The 20,435-nt window shown below is 43.6% G+C and overlaps 1 protein-coding gene across 1 annotated transcript in view; it reads left to right on the top strand.

Moving 5' to 3' along the window:
* Positions 1–13,414: 13,414 nt before the first annotated feature.
* Positions 13,415–20,435, top strand: part of SNX6 (sorting nexin 6) — a 53,462-nt gene continuing 46,441 nt past the window's right edge. The window contains exons 1-2 of the mRNA XM_068990865.1: positions 13,415–13,476; positions 13,630–13,677. Coding sequence (XP_068846966.1) covers positions 13,471–13,476; positions 13,630–13,677 — 54 coding nt within the window. The 5' untranslated portion in view covers positions 13,415–13,470. The remainder of the gene's footprint in view (positions 13,477–13,629; positions 13,678–20,435) is intronic.

The following is a 20,435-nucleotide window of genomic DNA, read 5'->3' as shown; positions in this document are numbered from 1 at the left end:
TGCCCTGGATCATCATCTCCTCCGTGGTTCTCTTCCTTTGACAATATCTGCTTACATATAGCATGGATGAGTGATGTTTCAGGGTGAAGAAATTGGGGGACAAGGTGGGGGAAAAGGAGAAGAAACACTGAGTAGAAGGGCTGTAGTGTTGCTGGAAGGAAGACTCACCAGAGGACACCGAGGGAAGAATAAGCCCCAGAGTATCCTCAGAGACACGGGGGATGGGTGTTTGAACCAAACCTCATTTGAATTCCAAAGGGCTCGGGAATATCCATAGAGCTGACATTTATATTATACAGATGTAAATATCATTTTAAAGCATTTGAGTTTTCAACAAATGGTGCTGGAACAACTAGACATCCACATGCAAAAAAAAATTAGACACAGACCTTATACCCTTAAAACATAAAAAACCCCTCAAAATGGATCATAATTTAAATATAAAATGCAAAACCATAAAACTCCTAGAGGAAAACATACATTAGTTAGTCATTGTTATCTAGTAAACCACTCCAACATCTTTTGCCTTAAAACGACAGTTACTCATTATAAACACAGATTTGTGGGTCAGCTGGGGTTTAGCTGATCTGGACAAGCTCAAGGCAGCGCAAGCTCATGAGAGTGGCAGAGACATATGAGTGCAAGTGGAAACACAAGCAATGTCTTAGTAAAGCCTAGGCACACAGTCAGTCACTCCCACTCACACTTTATTGACCAAACCAAGTCCCATGGTCAAACTGAAAGTCAAGGGGCCAGGAAGTTCAAAGAACCACAGTAAGAGTATGGACCCATAGGAGGACAGCATATTAAAAAGCAGAGATATTACATTGCGACAAAGGCCTGTCTAGTCAAAGCTATGGTTTTTCCTGTAGTCATGTATGAATGTGAGAGTTGGACTATAGAGAAAGCTGAGTGCTGAAGAATTGATGCTTTTCAACTGTGGTGTTGGAGAAGACTCTTGAAAGTCCCTTGGACTGCAAGATCAAACCAGTCAACCCTAAAGGAAATCACTGCTAAATATTCATTGGAAGGACTGATGCTGAAGCTGAAGCTGAAACTCCAATAGTTCGGCCACCTGATGCAAAGAACTGACTCATTGGAAAAGACCCTGATGCTGGGAAAGATTGAAGGCAGGAGGAGAAGGAGATGACAGAGGATGAAATGGTTGTATGGCATCACCGACTTGATGGACATGAGTTTGAGTAAACTCTGGGAGTTGCTGATGGACAGGGAGGCCTGTAGTGCTACAGCCCATGGGGTTGCAAAGAGTCGGACAAAACTGAGTGACTGAACTGAACTGAGTTTTCTCCCTTGTTTCACAGTCTATCTTGTGTGGTAGGCAGGGAAACTCTGCCTACCCAGTCATCCAGCAACCCAGCCTCCTTCTGTTGTGTGGTTCGTTCATCTCTTTGGGCTTTATCATTCTCTCCTTTCAGCTCAAAGATATGGAAAGAGAGACAAAGTGTGTAGGATCGCTGTGGTAGTCTGAGTAATAGCCCCCAAGGATGTCCACATTCTCATCTCTAGTATCTGTGAATGCTATCTTACACTGCAAAAGGGACTTTACAGATGCAGTAAGGCTTTTAAATTGGGGAAATTATCCTGGATTATCTGCTGCTGCAGCTAAGTCACTTCAGTTGTGTCCAACTCTGTGCGACCCCATAGATGGCAGCCCACCAGGCTCCTCTGTCCCTGGGATTCTCCAGGCAAGAATACTGCAGTGGGTTTCCATTACCTTCTCCAATGTATACATGCATGCTAAGTTGCTTCTGTCATGTCCGGCTCTGTGCGACCCTATGGACAGCAGCCTGCCAGGCTCCTCTGTCCACGGGATTCTCTAGGCAAGAACACTGGAGTGGACTGCCATTTTCTTCTCCCACTGGCTTATCTGGGTGCACCCTAAATGTAACCACTCAGCAGCAGCAGCAGCAGCAGCAGGGTCCTCATTTTAGAGGGAGGCAAGAAGGTCAAAGGAGAAAGAAGTAAGATGTAAAGATCAGAGATTTCAGAGTGATATAAGAAAGGGATCAATAATGCAGTGGGTGGCCTCCAGGAGCTTAAAAAGGCAGAGATGGATTCCCCACTAGAGCTTTCAGAATAAATGAGTCCTGCTAACACCCTGATTTTAGCTAGTAAAACTGATTTGGGAGGAATGGCCTCTAGAAATGAGAATAAATTTGTGTTGTGTTAAGTGACTAAGTTTGTGGTAATTTGTTGCAGAAGTAATAGAAAAATGATATAATTGCATAAGAGGTTTTTCAGGGGCAGACATTTGCACACCATTTTCACTCACAGCTCATTCAACTTAGTCAGACAGTCACTCCAATGTTGATGGGGTCCCCGGAATGTAACCTCCTCAAATGGCTGGGAAAAAAAAGAGAGTTTGGTGAATATCTGGCCAGTCTCTTCCACAGCCTTTCATGAAAGCTTCCAAACCATGGAGCCAGCCAGTCAAACTGAATATCTTTTAGTGCCTAAAGAGCACCACATTCCTGCCTCACATCAGACCATTACAGTGACTGCAGCCTCAGTCTCGCAGTGAATCCTATCAGGGGCGATGGTGGTTTTCACCTGAATTTCTGGGAGCCTCCCATACCAAGTTTATACATTTCTGTTCAGTTAAATACAAGAGGGCAAAAGAAATACCTTTAATGATTCAGAAATTAGTGTATGTTTCCAAGATGCCTTTAAAATGATGACAAACATGTTCTGACTTTCCTTTTTAGAAATTGCAAGCAAGGCAAAGGAAATTGTGTAAATAGCAAGGTCAGAGAAGTGGCTAAAAATGTGGTTGTAGAACATAAAAGCACATTCAGAAAACGAAGATCATGGCATCCGGTCCCATCACTTCATGGGAAATAGATGGGGAAACAGTGGAAACAGTGTCAGACTTTATTTTGGGGGGCTCCAAAATCACTGCAGATGGTGACTGCAGCCATGAAATTAAAAGATGCTTACTCCTTGGAAGAAAAGTTATAACCAACCTAGATAGCATATTCAAAAGCAGAGACATTACTTTGCCGACTAAGGTCCGTCTAGTCAAAGCTACGGTTTTTCCAGTGGTCATGTATGGATGTGAGAGTTGGACTGTGAAGAAAGCTGAGCACCGAAGAATTGATGCTTTTGAACTGTGGTGTTGGAGAAGACTCTTGAGAGTTCCTTGGACTGCAAGGAGATCCATCCAGTCCATTCTGAAGGAGATCAACCCTGGGATTTTTTAGAAGGAATGATGCTAAAGCTGAAACTCCAGTACTTTGGCCACCTCATGTGAAGAGTTGACTCATTGGAAAAGACTCTGATGCCGGGAGGGATTGGGGGCAGGAGGAGAAGGGGATGACCGAGGATGAGATGGCTGGATGGCATCACTGACTCAATGGACATGAGTCTGAGTGAACTCTGGGAGTTGGTGATGGACAGGGAGGCCTGGCATGCTGCAATTCATGGGGTCGCAAAGAGTCAGACATGACTGAGCAACTGAACTGAACTGAACTGAACTGAGAACATAAAAGAGTAAATAATTCAGTACCTTTTCTGAGTCAGCGAGCAAAAAGAAAACTCAAGAGGTCATTTAGCCCAACTCTCTGCTTCTGAGGAGGCCCAGATGGAAGTCACGCTAGGAGGTGTGTGATTGCGGGTGGAGACACTAAGGTATCATGTGTCCTGCTCCAGGATCTTTAAGCATGGAGAAGGTTGTATAGAACTTTCAAGGTATTGTCTGAGTCCTCATAGCTGACATACAAAATACCAGTATCTGCTAGGTGCCTTGCCCATGGAAGACTTGCCGGCACCCAACTCAGCTGTCTTCTGACTTGGAGGAAGGGCTGAGGGGTGGGGAAACTCTGGGCCTCAATCATATCCCAGGAGAAAAAAACTCACAACTTCTCACTGCCTGGTGGGGCTGAACTGCTAGATTAACAAGGGGGCAGCCCTCTCAGCCCTAAAACTGAGCAAGAACATCTCCCTACATTAGCGTATGCCCTATGCATCTGATGCCCCATGCTTTCCAGACCTTAAGTCGGCAGAGAGGAAATCAAGACCCCTGTGACTGTCCATGCCCTCTTCTCTTCTCGATTCCCTTTCTCTCCATCAAGGCTAAAAGGAACTGGTGATACTCTCTCCCTCTTCACTCCAGCCCCATGGCAAAGTCTTAGGAACAGGCAAGCATATCGTCAGGGAATTCCCTGGTGGTCCAGTGGTTAAGACTCTGAGTTTCCACTGCAGGGAGCAAGAGTTCAATCTCTGGTCATGGAACTAAGATCCCACCCACTGTGCAGCCATAAAATTAAATATATATATCTTGTTTCAGCTGTTGTGGGCGCTCTATGTTATAACTATTTTCTCCTGCAAACAAGAGCAAGGCACCACACTTTGTTCCCCCGGGGCAGTCACCCTTTAGACTCAAGTCAGAGGTGGAAAGCTAGGGAACACAATTTAGGGATGTATTTATATTCTGTGTTTTAATATTTATAAAAAACAAGCCCTATTTCACCAAGAAATGACAGAGTAAGTACTCAAGTACAGTTCTGACTCAGTTCTTTGCACCTGAAGGAGTCATTCTTTAACCTTTTTTTTTTGCTCATCATCAGCCTTACTCTATAACGTATTTCCCAGCTTTTTTCTCTTACTTTTTTATCTTTTAATTTCATATCATATGCAGCTATCAGTTAAGAATTCCCATAATATATCTTGGAGACCATTCCATATATATTTCCCAGCTTTTAAATTCCAGTTTATTGCAATTTAGTTAATACTATTTGTTGAGGATCCATTAAGGATTTCTTACTGTGCTATTGCTATGGTGGACTTATTCCTGTCCTAAAGATTTAAGTCCTTTGGGGACTTCTGCTGGCTTGGGTTCTGCTGGCCCTAGTCCTGCCTTATCCCCACCCTCAACCTTGAACTTTTTCACTTTGTAAATGAACCTCTTTTGAATCTCTTAAGGAGTGTGACATCTGTTTCCTGTTAGAATCTTGACTGGTAGACAGGAAGTCTGTGACTCCACTGCTTGAACTCTAGTGGCAGATGGCTAGCTGAGTCACACGCCCTTCCAAAACATGGAGTTGTTGCTCAGCCCAGAGGTTACTGTCATTTCCCAGACCCCTTGCCTCAGGAGGGGCCATGTGACTGAATGTGGGCAGAGGAGATGTTCCTGTTACCAGGCCTGGGCCACCAAAGCTTCCTATTTGATCCTGGTGCTTTCTCAGCCCTTGTTTAATAACATCTGAGCCTCCTGGGGAGGCGTTCCTATTTATTTTGTACCATGGATGCCTGCATTCCTTCTCAGAACCTTTTTCTTTTTTCATAAACTTTATACTTTAGAATAATTTTAGATTTACAGAGAAGTGGCCAAGATAGTATCTTAGTCCATTTGGGCTATTACAAAAGATAGACCCAGTGGCTTATAAACAACAGAAATTTATTTCTCACAGTTTTGGAGGCTGTGAAGTCCAAGATCAAGGCACCAGCAGATTTGGTGTCTGGTAAGGGCCTGCTTCCTACCATAGGAAGATAGTCATCTACCTACTATAACCTCACATGGGGGAAGGGGTGTGGGGTCTCTCTAGGGCCTTGTTTATGAGGGTTCTAATCCCATTCATGGGGACACTAATCACCTCCCAAAGAACCCACCTCCTAATACCATCACTGTGGGGCTCAGGATATGGATCTGGGGGATATGAACATTCAGTCCATTGCAATAGTAGAATTCCCACATGCTGTCCACTCAGCTCTAGTTTCCTCTGATGTCATCATCTTGCATTACTGCAGTACATTTGCCAAAACCAGCATTGGTACAGTATTATTAAGTTAACTCCAGAATTTATTCTGATTTTACCAGTTTTTCCGTTAACATCCCTCTTTTGTTCTGGGATCTAGTGGTTATGTCTCCTCAGCTTCCTTCAGTCTATGACAATGTCTTGGTCTTCCCTGGTTTTCATGACTTTGACAGGTACTTTGGAGAAGAACTGGTCAGGAATTTTGTGGAATTCCAGAATAATGTTTTGCACGCATAAAACAGGATTATAAAGAAAACAAACCACAATGAAATATAGGTATTGGAGTTTTTTAAAACTGTGATACAATAATTTATGTGCTTTTTCTTTTCTTAACACATTACATGGAGAAGGCAATGGCACCCCACTCCAGTACTCTTGCCTGGAAAATCCCATGGACAGAGGAGCCTGGTGGGCTGCAGTCCATGGGGTCGCAAAGAGTTGGACACGACTGAGCGACTTCCCTTTTACTTTTCACTTTTATGCATTGGAGAAGGAAATGGCAACCCACTCCAGTGTTCTTGCCTGGAGAATCCCAGGGACGGGGGAGCCTGGTGAGCTGCTGTCTATGGGGTCACACAGAATCGGACACGACTGAAGTGACTTAGCAGCAGCAGCAGCAGCACATTACATAACTAGATTTAGTAGCTACCTTGATTTTGAAATAGTAGTGAACATAAACATTATTTTGAGATTCTGTAACAACTGTAGTATAACATGAAAATATCTGTGAGTTGTCTCCATGGCAGTCATGGGTACTGAGATTTTTTGCCTACAGTAAAGGCTAGAGAAAATAGAAACGTAAATTTTTTCCCATCCAAGTCTACAGATTCTCTGAATTCTGTGGCCACCATGACTGTCTTAAAAGGGATGCAGAACCCCAGGATTGGAAGCTTGAGTTCCTGAATATCAATCTTCATGTAGCTGAGACTCTCAAAATAGCCCCCCACACCCTCACCACTGCCAAATACATTTTGCCTAAGTTAGCAGTAAATCATACAGGGTTACACCATTGAAGTCTTAGGTGTATCTATTAAAGCAGTTGGCATAATCTCAAATAATATGGCTCTTAAACATTAAATTTTATTTATATGTACACTTGTATTAACTAACAATACAAAAGTACATATATTTGTATTCATTGAGACTTCTTTTCCTTACAAGTAACCAAACGCTTAACCAAAGGAGGAGATGTTACTGAAAGAGAGCTGGAATATCTCACTGGATACAAAGGCATTTTAATGGACTGGAGTCAGAGCAGCTCTAGGAACCTCAGCAGTATTCTGGGGTGCCTGCCTCTTTTGACAGGCCCTGCCATTAATATGACTGGGCTTCCAACTCTGTTTTTGCATGTCTCAAGGCAATGGCACCCCACTCCAGTACTCTTGCCTGGAAAATCCCATGGATGGAGGAGCCTGGTAGGCTGCAGTCCATGGGGTCGCTAAGAGTCGGACACGAATGAGCGACTTCACTTTCACTTTTCACTTGCATGCATTGGAGAAGGCAATGGAAACCCACTCCAGTGTTCTTGCCTTGAGAATCCCAGGGACGGGGGAGCCTGGTGGGCTGCCGTCTGCAGGGTTGCACAGAGTCAGACACGACTGAAGCGACTTAGCAGCAGCAGCAGCAAGACCCTTACGCAGAAGAATCTGATTGGCCCAGCCAGCTTCAGTCAGATATCCTTCTCTGGCCCAGTTGTCTGTGACCAGGGATTTACTGTCCATGACTGAAACATGCTTTTGGAGGCCCACTATCTCTTGAGTGGACAGATAGTTCTAAGCAAATGATAACAATAGCATTAAAACAAATATCTGAGCTTTTGCTGTAAGCCAGGTACTCTTCTGTGTGCTTTGTAAGGATTATTTTAAACCTCTCCAACCACTTTAAGATAGGTATGTGCTATTATTCCCATTTTAATGAAGAAACCAAAGAACCAAAAAAGTTTATAAAAGTGTCTGAGGCTCCATGATGATCAAATGGCAAAGGTGAGATTTACACTCAGCGCATCTAACTCCAGAGTCTACATAAGCATTGCCATATTACAAAGCAAGGAAACAGGGTCAGAAAGATAACTTTCTTCACCCACAGTTACAGGATACAGGGCCAAGATCTGGACAGGAGACTGTCCCCAAAGCCCATGTTCTTTCCTAACTATTCCAGGTAAAGTAGGGGCAGTGGTGGAGGCAACTTCTGGGCCCATCTTGAAGGATGGTTAGGTTGGGGAGGCACAGATGAGGAGGGAAGTGAGTTCAGGCTGTGAGAACAGGGGAGGTCTTGCATTACCTGCACAGACTAAAATCTGGGCAGCTCCCCTTTCTGGGCCAGACACAGTCTGATTCTATTCCCTATAATGAGAGGGAAAGTTCAGCACCACTAAGCGAAGGGTTCCTGGACCTGTCATTTTTTTCCTACTGAGTGCAATGTTTAAACTGACTCCTAAAGTGGAGAACTTCATGTGTGTGGATTCTCTTGTGTCAGCTGGGGCCGAGCAACACTTCTGAAGAGACAGACAGAAGGAGGAGCAGGGCCTTGGGCTCAGCCTTTTGGAAGGATTTCTAGGCCTTTTGCTTGGGAAACTCAGAGAGTTTTCTGATTCCTGAAAGTTTTCTTTCTTGAGACTCCCATGACATAGCCATAGGCTGAGGCCAGTTCACAGGATTCCTGGGGTTTAACCCCATTAGTCTTTGCTGGAAAAATGGTTCTTCCCCAGGTACTCTTAGATCTTAAGCAAAGGGATAAGCTACTCCTAAAAAGATGAATGCAAAGAGTCAGACATGACTTAGCGACTAAACAATAACAAAAGATGAAAGCAGTAGGGAAGCAGCAGGTTTTCCAAGCAAGGCCTGGGATTTGTAAACAGTCCTCATCGTCCCTTTATGCAAAGATGCAGCTATCTTTTCACAAAAGAGTTCTGTGACCTTTTGGAATGTAATTCTTAAAAAAAAAAAAAAAAGACCATGTGTAGGATCCTAAAAAAGAAATTCCCCAAATCACTTCTTTCTTTCTTCTTTAAATTGAGAGATAATTCACATACCATAAAATTCACCCTTTCAGTGTATGATTCCGTGGTTTTTAGTATATTCACCTTGTGTAACCAAAACCACTAATTTTAGAACATTGTCATCACCCTAAAAATGTAACCACATACCTTTTAGCAATCATTCCCTATTTCCCCACCCCTCAGCCCTTGGCAATCACAATCTACTTTTCGAGATATATGTGTGTGAAGAGACGATCTTCAATTTAATTTTCTAAACTTTCTCCTTGGGATTTCTTTGGAAGGAATGATGCTAAAGCTGAAGCTCCAGTACTTTGGCCACCTCATGCGAAGAGTTGACTCATTAGAAAAGACTCTGATGCTGGGAGGGATTGGGGGCAGGAGAAGAAGGGGATGACCGAGGATGAGGTGGCTGGATGGCATCACTGACTCCATGGACGTGAGTCTGAGTGAACTCCGGGAGATGGTGATGGACAGGGAGGCCTGGCGTGCTGCGATTCAGGGGGTCGCAAAGAGTCGGACACGACTGAGCGACTGAACTGAACTGAACTGAAACTTTCTCCTTAAAAAACACATCAATTAATATCTGGTACTTCCATAAATGTGTTGGGAAAACCAAATAGCCACAAGCAAAAGAATGAAATTTTTTACACTATATAAAAAATTAACTCAAAATGGATTAAACACTTAAACGTAAGACCTGAGACCATAAAACTCTTAGAAGAAAACAGATAGTAAACTTCTTTTTCTCAAATTTATTCTTTTCTTTACTTATTTTTTGGCTGTGCTGGGTCTTAGTTGTGGCATGTGGGATTGAACCGAGGTCCCCTGCACTGGCAGGCAGATTCTTTATGACTGAGCCACCGGGAAGCCCCTTCTTCATCTAACTTAAACAATTACTATTTCATATGTTTAAAGTTTTTCTTCTAGGAAAAAAAAACAAAACTTGACTTTTGTTTGACAAAAAATGTTCGACCCCAATAGTCTATTTCCAGAATTTTAAAGTAACTCACTCATTATTCTCTGAAATCTTACTCTTCTTTAAAATCTTCTAATGCATGTCTTTTTTTTTTTTTGGCTACATCATGTATGTTTGATCTTAGTTTCCTGACCAGGAATCCAACCCATACCCCCTGCATCGAGTCTTAGCCACTATACCACCAATGCATGCCTTTTGAAGCATGCCACTGGGAAACTATTCATAATTGTAACATTTTACTTTCCTGTTGAATTTGTGAAGTAATCAAATTGTGATTCAACATAGTTTGCTCATGAAATTTATATAAAGTAGGTAGTTTCACAGAAATCTATCAAAACAAGATGAAAATTAATTACTTGGTTAAAAGTATTAGGAAAGGGGTTTAGCTTTAATATCTTCTTGATTTTACAAGTAGTTGAAAAATCTGTTATGTAAACTTCTATCTTAATTTCTTTTCATATTCCTGAACTTCTATAACTATCTTCTTGATAGTTGTATCAGTTACTTATAACTCCTTTTTTTTTTATCATTTACAAAATATATCTTGAGACCTTTGCTCAGAAAGGAAGGCTCAGATGTTAATGAACAACTTTATTATTTCAAGATTGGGTTCTCTATTCATGTGAGTTTTCAGCTATTGATTTTAGCTACAGTAATTACTATATGTCTTTGTTGATCATTTTAGTTGGTTACTCATATCTTGTTTTAAAAGTTTATTTTTATTTGGCTGCACCAAATCCTAGTTGTGGTATGTGAACTCTTAGTTGCAGCATATGGGATCTAGTTCCCTGACCAGGAATCAAATACAGGCCCCCTGCACTGGAAGCTCAGATTCCTAGCCACTGGACCACAAGGAAAGTCCCAGTTACTCATAATTTAAATCCTGCCTTTTTTTTTTTCAGAACTAGTGATCTTAAAGTTTTGGCATTTGAGAGTCTCAGTGTTTCTGTATAGTGTTCCTGGACTTGGCTTAAATATTGAAATTTAAAACTCTTGGTTAATGCAGAAGCATTTGAAATCATCTTATGTGGCGCTTCTTGATCTTTGTCCACAAGGACACACCTGACCCTCCTACCAGTTGTGTGCAAATCCTGAGTTCATTAATTGTAGCTCCTTGCTTCTGTCTCTGCCTAGGAAGTGTAACAAACCAAAAACAAATTATTGGGAAATATTGACACATTTTATCAGCAACAAGTTAGTGGGACATTCCTCCTGACATTTCATCACACTACACTGACACCACATGATGCCTCATGACTCCCAGTGAAAAACATCACCCTAGTAGTTATTACATTGCACTGGAAACAAGAAACAAACAAAAAATAAAGTCACCCCCCCTCTCCCATGTTGGAGAATAACCCTTGTTGGGCCAATAAATCTTTCTATGCCTCAATTCTCCTTACATATAAAATGAAACCTACAATTTATCATGAAAATGTCTGGAAGTTTAACATTATTGTTTTGTAGAAATTCCCTGGCAGTCCAGTGGTTAGGACTGTGTGCTTTCACTGCAGAGGGTAACAAGTTCAATCCTGCAAGCCATGGAACCTGGCCAAAAAAAAAAAAAAAAAACCCAAGCAAAATAAAACCCATTACTGTTTTGAGAGCTTCAATTTAATAAGATAGGATGGGAGGGCCTAGCAAAATAGGGACCCACAGGCTGAAGAGCTGGACTTTCACATAACGGAGACCTGGGAAGATTACTGAACAGGGTAGTAACATAATCACCAATATCTGTGTCTTAGGAGGAAAACTGGCAGCAGTATATATAGAATGGCAAAGAAGTTATGAGAAATATATAGAATATTTTATATATAGAATGTAGAAAATATAGAATATGTAGAAGTTATGAGAAATATATAGAATGACAAGAGAAGTTATGGCAAAGGGCCGGACAAGGGTGGGGAGAGAGAAATATGGAGTTTGGGATTAACATATACACACTGCTATATATATATGTGTGTGTGGTGTGTGTGTGTGTATTAACATATACACACTGCTATATACACACTGTTATCTATATAAAGTAGATGAACAACAAGGACCTATTGTGTAGTATGCGCTCATGCTCAGTCGCTCAGTTGTGTGCTACTCTTTGTGACCCCATGAACTCTAGCCAGTAGTCATGTATGGATGTGAGAGTTGGACTATAAAGAAACCTGAGCGCCAAAAATTGATGCTTTTGAGCTGTGGTGTTGGAGAAGACTCTTGAGAGTCCCCTGGACTGCAAGGAGATCCAACCAGTCCATCCTAAAGGAGATCAGTCTTGGGTGTTCATTGGAAGGACTGATGCTGAAGCTGAAACTCCAGTACTTTGGCCACCTCATGTGAAGAGCTGACTCATTTGAAAAGACCCTGATGCTAGGAAAGATTGAAGGAAGGGGACAACAGAGGATGAGATGATTGGATGGCATCACCGACTATGGACATGAGTTTGGGTGAACTCTGGGAGTTGGTGATGGACAGGGAGGCCTGGCGAGCTGCAGTCCATGGGGTCACAAAGAGTCGGACACGACTGAGTGACTGAACTGAACTGAACTGTAGCCTGCCAGGTTCCTCTGTCTATGGGATTTCCCAGGCAAGAATACTGGAGTAGGTTGCCATTTCCTCCTCCAGGGGATCTTCCCAACCCAGGGAATGAACCCATGTCTCTCGCATTGCCAGGCAGATTCTTTACCAGCTGAGCTACCAGGGAAGCCCGTGCTATACACTAGGGGCTCTACTTCAATTTTTAAAAATGGTTTTTAAAAACAGGCCAGACAAGAGATGCTGAAGGTAATTGTTGTGGAAGGGGGTTGGAAGGAGGAATGAGACCAATTTAAGAGGTAATGGCAGATAATCAACTATAGGTGTAATGGGATTTGATTACTAAATGATGTGAGGACTGAGGGAGAGGAAGGAAGGACTTGAATGGGACTTTTGAGGTTTCTGGCCTGAACATCTGAACATGCTGATGCTATAAACTGAATGGAAACGTAGGACTGCTTTTTTGTTTGTGCACGTGTGTGCACTTCTGTGTAACCGAAGTGGGGCAGGGGGTAAGGAATGGTCTTGTTTCAAGTGCCTGTGGACACCTGTGTGGTGCTATAGAACTGGACAGGTAGAGTGGGCCTGGGGACAGTTCTTGGTATAAAGAAAAGAATACTCTACTCGTGTACAGCTCATTTATATAGTGCTCAACTATTAGCGCACCACACCCTGAGGTAGTTATTACCTTGCCAGCAGTAAAAAGCTTTATTACAGCCCCTGACCGATGACTGTGTAAAGGGCCTTGGCTCCCACAACATCTACGGGCAAAATATTAATTGTGATTAATTATCGTGTGGCACCATACAAAGACTAGAAGGTTTCTTGTGGCTCCGGAGGGCACTTGCTTGGTTTTCGCTTCAGCCCTCAGGAAAAGGGAACTGGACAGCTCCCCGGGTGGCCTTCGGCCCTTCCTGGGTCTGAACCGGCCAGCCGCGAGCGGTCTCCAGACACGTGCGCCTGGGTTTGGGCGCTCTCAGCCTAGGCTGCGACGACGTTGGGCGGAGGGCACTGAGCCCTTCTTCCGCGCTCTCAGACCCCGGCCCCCAGCGTCTGGGAGGGAGAGGCGGGGAGGGCAGGGCGGGGCGGGGCGGGGCTGCTCCGAGGCCCCGCCCGCCTGCAGCCGCCGCCGCCGCCGGCTCCCTACGGCCCGCGGTGCGGTACGCGCCTGCGCTGGCTCTCGCCTCGGAGCAGCCATGATGGTGGGTGTTCGCGGCGCCGAGCCCAGGGCGCGCGGTGGGGGCGGCGGGCGCGGGGGGGCGCGGGGGCCGCGCCGGCTGGGCACTAACGTCTCCCTTTGTGTCTCCCTCGCTCCATCCTCTCCCCCGGCGCGCTGGGCCCCGCCGACCCCGCAGGAAGGCCTGGACGACGGCCCCGACTTCCTCTCGGAGGAGGACCGCGGAGTAAGTTCTGCCTCCTCCTGGCTCGCGGGCCCCCCTCCCTCGCCTTGGCCCTGGGGTGGGTTACCGGAGGGGGGGTCCCCGGCCGGGCGGCACCCGCTCCCCGCCGGCCTCCTTTCGGTTTCCTCGCCGCACCGCGCCCCGCCCTCCTGCAGCCCTTTCTCCCTTGGGGCCGTGCGGTTCTGATTTCCCCGGGACCGGCGGCCGCTCTCGGCCCCCCGCCCCGGCTCCGACCCTCCGGTGGACCTCCTTCCCCGCCCGCTCCGGGTGCAGCTGGGGGAGTGGAGGGGGAAGCCTGAGCTAGACAGTCCCCACCCCCCGCCCCACATTGGGGGCTATGAAACCCATTGTCAGACCTTCCTGCCCGCACCCTGAATTTCCCCTTGGGGACCTCGAACCCGTCTCCGCCCACCCTTCTCTCTCTCTCTAAAACATTATAGTACTGGCTTGTTGTAAATTATCCTTTTGCAAGGGATTTTACAGTCGCCGGATCTTATCTCTTCTCCAGTATCCTACGAGATTTTGCAAAGTGCTGGTAGCCCACTGTACCTTTACTTTTCCTAATGTCCAAAAGACACATCTTTTGCGGCGATCCCTTGGTGGTGATTTGAGGCAAACTGCAGTTCCCTTCAGAAAGGGCCTTCAGAGCTGTGATTCCTCCCTTCCACTCTGCCCCATTTACCTTGGCTGAAGGGTAGTAATCTCTATAGTGCCTTGTACAAGTGAGCACTTGAAAGATACTGATACATGATGATTGCAACTCAGCAGCGTTCCATGGTTCCTCACATTTAACAGCGTGAGCTTTACTTTTCTGTTTGGCTTTTACTTACTTAATAACTTTGATAATGTGAGAGACACATCTGTTAGTCGGTTTTTGGCAGATGATAAAGTATTCTTATAAGATTTTATTCGTTTTTTTTTTTAAGTAAAGATACGGTAGTTAGTATTAACTGATGACCTTTGTAAAGCTTTAACATGGTAAGAAAGATGCAAAGGGTGCCCTATACTTTTATAGATGAGGAGTTAATATATTTCTCTGTTTACACAAAACAGGAAAAGCAAACAGGATTTGCTCTCTTGTAAAACCTGACTAATGTTCAGTAAAAGTATTAATTTTTTAAGTATTTATGTTGATGTGAAAAATAGAGTATTTTCTGGTGAATATTTGTGTTCCAAGCCTTATGCCTTTGATGAGATTTGCTTATCAAACTGGAACCTCTTAAGTAATGTGTCCGGAAACTTTTCATGTATTACAGATTAAAGGCAGGGTGAGATGAAAGGCATGGGTGACCAGGAGGTTCTTACAGAACCTTGCAGATGAAAATTTTAATATGAACATGGAAAAAAAAAAACCCAACAAACATTACCATGAATTTGAAAGCATTTAGAATGTCATGATGAATATGTCTGCATGTCCAGTTCTTCCTTATTTTTGTCCTGTGAGACTAGGTGAATCATAGTAACAGCCACAGCCGGACAGTGTGTTAGCACTGTGTATGCACAGTTCCCTTATATCTTCTCATCGTTCTTGTGAAGCTTTTAGTATCCCCCCTTTACAGATGAGAAATCTGAACCTCAGGGAAACTAAGTAAATAGTCTGAAGTCATATAGTCAGTGAGTGGGAGAGGTGGACTTTAAACCATGGAGCTGACATTAAAGCCAGTGCACATATTTCTCAAAGTCTCCTTGAAACACTTGCGTTAAAATCACCTGGGGTGTTTGAAAAGCTAAAGTCAAAAGGTTTTGGGCCCACTGTCTAGTAAATCAGTCTCTTGAGATGGGGAGGGACGAAAACTACCTTGTTAACAAGCAAGAAGTTTCCGTTGCACATGAAGTTTGATTATGGCTGCACAAAGTTATCCTGCTCTTTCCTCATTTCAGGAACAGAAATTGCAGGCCTGTTAATTTCCTTATATTGTGTTTGTCTTGATAGAAATAGATTAGTAGAACTTTCAGTTCAGATTGTCTTGTTCAGCCTTTTAAGAAAGTCTTGATGAAGAGAAAGCATGAAATACCTATTTGATACAAATTACAGAGGGGAACGTCACAGATTCAAAAATAATAGTGTAAGCACTTCATTCAAAGCAGCAAGTAGACAAAATTTAAGACAGCATTTTTAAATACGTTTATAAGCAGCCTTGAATTTTCATTATATTTGGAACAGAAGAGAATCGTAAAGCTTTAAGGAAATACTGTTTCGTGAGAAAACATAAAAAGCAGACTTTAAGAATATACAATATTGAAAATATTGGTCTCGTTTAATCTCTTCGGTTACACCTCTACATAATAGGGTATTTTTTTCTTTCCCAAAGGCAGGACAGTAACATATTATTTAGTAAAACAAATGAGCCCTTTGAACTGGATGCATTTTGCTCTGATGTCCTTGTTAAATAGAGCAGTAGGTGCCAGCATGATGGCATAGTTCTGTTAGTATTTGATTTGAATTCTAAATAATATGTTTATTGTTTTCAGAATTACTTCAGGTGGAGGAACTGCACCTCTCCTGGACTCCTCACCTTGCTCCTCCCTCTGTATTTATCTTCATTAATATCATTTCCATTCCTGCAGGCAAGAAGCCTCTGAATCATATCCTTCATCCCCATAGCAGAACAGTCATCAAGGCCAGATAATTTCACCTCAGAAATATTGTTTAGCCCATCTTTTGTTTACGTGACCCCAGTTAAGGTCCCTGCCATCTCTTGCCTGGCTTGTAGCAGTATCTGTTATTGGTCTCTATCTCTGGTCTTTCTGTTTTCCAGTCCGGACGTCACATGACCGCTAGTTTACCTAACTGAAATGATTGAATCATACGGCACCAGTAGTCACAAGGACTTACTTGGACCCAGTTCTTTTGGCAGTAAGGTCTAAACTCATTATCGTAGCATTGAATACCGTTCGTTATCCTTTCTGGCTGACTTCATTCTCAAGATGCCGCAGCAGACATCCCCTCCCCAACACACACACTGTAGGCATATTCTGGTCTATTTGTCATTGCTCAAGCACCTCTGCCCTCTCTAATGTCTATTTTATGCATGCTTGTCAATGTTGTGGAGTGGTTTTTTCCCTTCACCTCTTTTTTTCCACATGAAATTTGGCCTGTCTTTTAAGACTTGGCCCAGATGTCTACATTTTCTTTTGTACCTCCTCAGCATTTAGCTTGAATACATTCCACATTTATTGATAGTTATTTCAGATAAAAATGTCACATAGATTTTGTTAGCAAAGGATAAGATGAATGTTGGCAGAGGAAGAAGAGGAAGCTCCTGCCCTGGGACCATGGCAGTGTAGTATGAGACTTACGGTGAAGTGCTGAGGGAGCACCAAGGAGGGTGAACACGTAGCGATAGCTACAAGCTGCTGAAGCATTTGCTGCATGCCAGGGACTTTCCATATATTAACTCACTTCTCAAATCCCTGTGAAGTAACTGCTTCTGTTATTCCTACTTTGGAAAGGAAAAGTGAGGTTTAGAAAGAGTAAGTAACTTGCCCAGATTCCTACAGCCAGTATGAAATAGATTCAGACTCAGAGGAAATCTAGCTATGGGTCCTAGGCTGTCACGTCTGACTGTTTTGTAACCCCACGGACTGTAGCCCACCCAACTCCTCTGTGCGTGGGAATCTCCAGGCAGGAATACTGGTGTGGTTTGCCAGTTCCTTCTCCAGGGGATCTTTCTGACCCAGGGATCAAACCTGCATCTCTTGCATTGCAGGTGGATCCTTTACCACTGAGCCACCAGAGAATCCCGTTAACCATAGTGCTGTCTCCTAAAGGAGTTCAGTTCAGTCACTCAGTCGTGTCCGACTCTTTGTGACCCCATGAATCGCAGCACGCCAGGCCTCCCTGTTCGTCACCAACTCCCAGAGTTCACTCAGACTCATGTCTATCGAGTCAGTGATGCCATCCAGCCATCTCATCCTCTGTCGTCCCCTTCTCCTCCTGCCCCCAATCCCTCCCAGCATCAGAGTCTTTTCCAAGGAGTCAACTCTTCGCATGAGGTGGCCAGAGTACTGGAGTTTCAGCTTTAGCATCATTCCTTCCAAAGAAATCCCAGGGTTGATCTCCTTCAGAATGGACTGGTTGGATCTCCTTGCAGTCCAAGGAACTCTCAAGAGTCTTCTCCAACACCACAGTTCAAAAGCATCAATTCTTCGGTGCTCAGCCTTCTTCACAGTCCAACTCACATCCATACATGACTACTGGAAAAACCACAGCCTTGACTAGACGGACCTTAGTCAGCAAAAATGTCTCTGCTTTTGAATATGCTGTCTAGCTTGGTCGTAACTTTTCTTCCAAGGAGTAAGTGTCTTTTAATTTCATGGCTGCAATCACCATCTGCACTGATTTTGGAGCCCCCCAAAATAAAGTTTGACACTGTTTCTACTGTTTCCCGATCTATTTCCCATGAAGTGATGGGACCAGATGCCAAGATCTTCATTTTCTGAATGTTGAGCTTTAAGCCAACTTTTTCACTCTCCTCTTTCACTTTCATCAAGAGGCTTTTTAGTTCCTGTTCGCTTTCTGCCATAAGGGTGGTATCATCTGCATATCTGAGGTTATTGATATTTCTCCCGGCAGTCTTGATTCCAGCTTGTGTTTCTTCCAGTCCAGTGTTTCTCATGATATACTCTGCATATAAGTTAAATAAGCAGGGTGACAATATACGGCCTTGACGTACTCCTTTTCCTATTTGGAACCAGTCTGTTGTTCCATGTCCAGTTCTAACTGTTGCTTCCTGACCTGCATATAGGTTTCTCAAGAGGCAGGTTAGGTGGTCTGGTATTCCCATCTCTTTCAGAATTTTCCACAGTTTATTGTGATCCACACAGTCAAAGGCTTTGGCATAGTCAATCAAGCAGAAATAGATGTTTTTCTGGAATTCTCTTGCTTTTTTCCATGATCCAGCAGATGTTGGCAATTTGATCTCTGGTTCCTCTGCCTTTTCTAAAACCAGCCTGAATATCAGGAAGTTCACGGTTCACGTATTGCTGAAGCCTGGCTTGGAGAATTTTGAGCATTACTTTACTAGCATGTGAGAGGAGTGCAATTGTGTGGTAGTTTGAGCATTCTTTGGCCTTGCCTTTCTTTGGGATTGGAATGAAAACTGACCTTTTCGAGTCCTGTGGCCACTGCTGAGTTTTCCAAATTTGCTGGTATATTGAGTGTAGCACTTTCACAGCATCATCTTTCAGGATTTGAAATAGCTCCACTGGAATTCCATCATCTCCACTAGCTTTGTTCATAGTGATGCTTTCTAAGGCCCCCTTGACTTCACATTCCAGGATGTCTGGCTCTAGATGAGTAATCACACCATCGTGATTATCCGGGTTGTGAAGATCTTTTTTGTACAGTTCTCTGTGTATTCTTGCCACCTCTTCTTAATATCTTCTGCTTCTGTTAGGTCCCTACCATTTCTGTCCTTTATCGAGCCCATCTTTACATGAAATGTTCCCTTGGTATCTCTAATTTTCTTGAAAAGATCTCTAGTCTTTCCCATTTTATGGTTTTCCTCTGTTTCTTTGCATTGATCGCTGAAGAAGGCTTCCTTACCTCTTCTTGCTATTCTTTGGAACTCTGCATTCAGATGCTTATATCTTTTCTTTTCTCCTTTGCTTTTCACTTCTCTTCTTTTCACAGCTATTTGTAATGCCTCCCCAGACAGCCATTTTGCTTTTCTGCATTTCTTTTCCATGAGGATGGTCTTGATCCCTGTCTCCTGTGCAATGTCACGAACCTCATTCCATAGTTCATCAGGCACTCTGTCTATCAGATCTAGGCCCTTAAATCTATTTCTCACTTCTACTGTATAATCATAAGGGATATGATTTAGGTCATACCTGAATGGTCTAGCAGTTTTCCCTACTTTCTCAATTTAATTATGAATGTGGTAATAAGGAGTTCATGATCTGAGCCATAGTCAGCTCCTAGACTTGTTTTTGTTGACTGTATAGAGCTTCTCCATCTTTGGCTGCAAAGAATATAATCAATCTGATTTCGGTGTTGACCATCTGGTGATGTCCATGTGTAGAGTCTTCTCTTGTGTTGTTGGAAGAGGGTGTTTGCTATGACCAGTGCATTTTCTTGGCAGAACTCTATTAGTCTTTGCCCTGCTTCATTCCGCATTCCAAGGCCAAATTTCCCTGTTACTCCAGGTGTTTGACTTCCTACTTTTGCATTCCAGTCCCCTATAATGAAAAGGACATCTTTTTTGGGTGTTAGTTCTACAAGGTCTTGTAGGTCTTCATAGAACCGTTCAACTTCAGCTTCTTCAGCGTTACTAGTTGGGGCATAGACTTGGATTACTGTGATATTGAATGGTTTGCCTTGGAAACGAACAGAGATCATTCTGTCATTTTTGAGACTGCATCCAAGTACTGCATTTCGGACTCTTTTGTTGACCGTGATGGCTACTCCATTTCTTCTGAAGGATTCCTGCCTGCAGTAGTAGTTATAATTGTCCTCTGAGTTAAATTCATCCATTCCAGTCCATTTTAGTTCGCCGATTCCTGGAATATTGACGTTCACTCTTGCCATCTCCTGTTTGACCATTTCCAATTTGCCTTGATTCATGGACCTGACATTCCAGGTTCCTATGCAATATTGCTGTTTACCGTATCGGACCTTGCTTCTATTACCAGTCACATCCACAGCTGGGTATTGTTTTTGCTTTGGCTCCATACCTTCATTCTTTCCGGAGAAGGTAATGGCACCCCACTCCAGTACTCTTGCCTGGAAAATCCCATGGTCGGAGGAGCCTGCTAGG

Source organism: Capricornis sumatraensis, chromosome 19 (assembly GCF_032405125.1).
Source record: "Capricornis sumatraensis isolate serow.1 chromosome 19, serow.2, whole genome shotgun sequence".
NCBI classification, from domain to species: Eukaryota; Metazoa; Chordata; class Mammalia; order Artiodactyla; family Bovidae; genus Capricornis; species Capricornis sumatraensis.
This window is presented reverse-complemented; position numbering and strand designations above follow the sequence as displayed.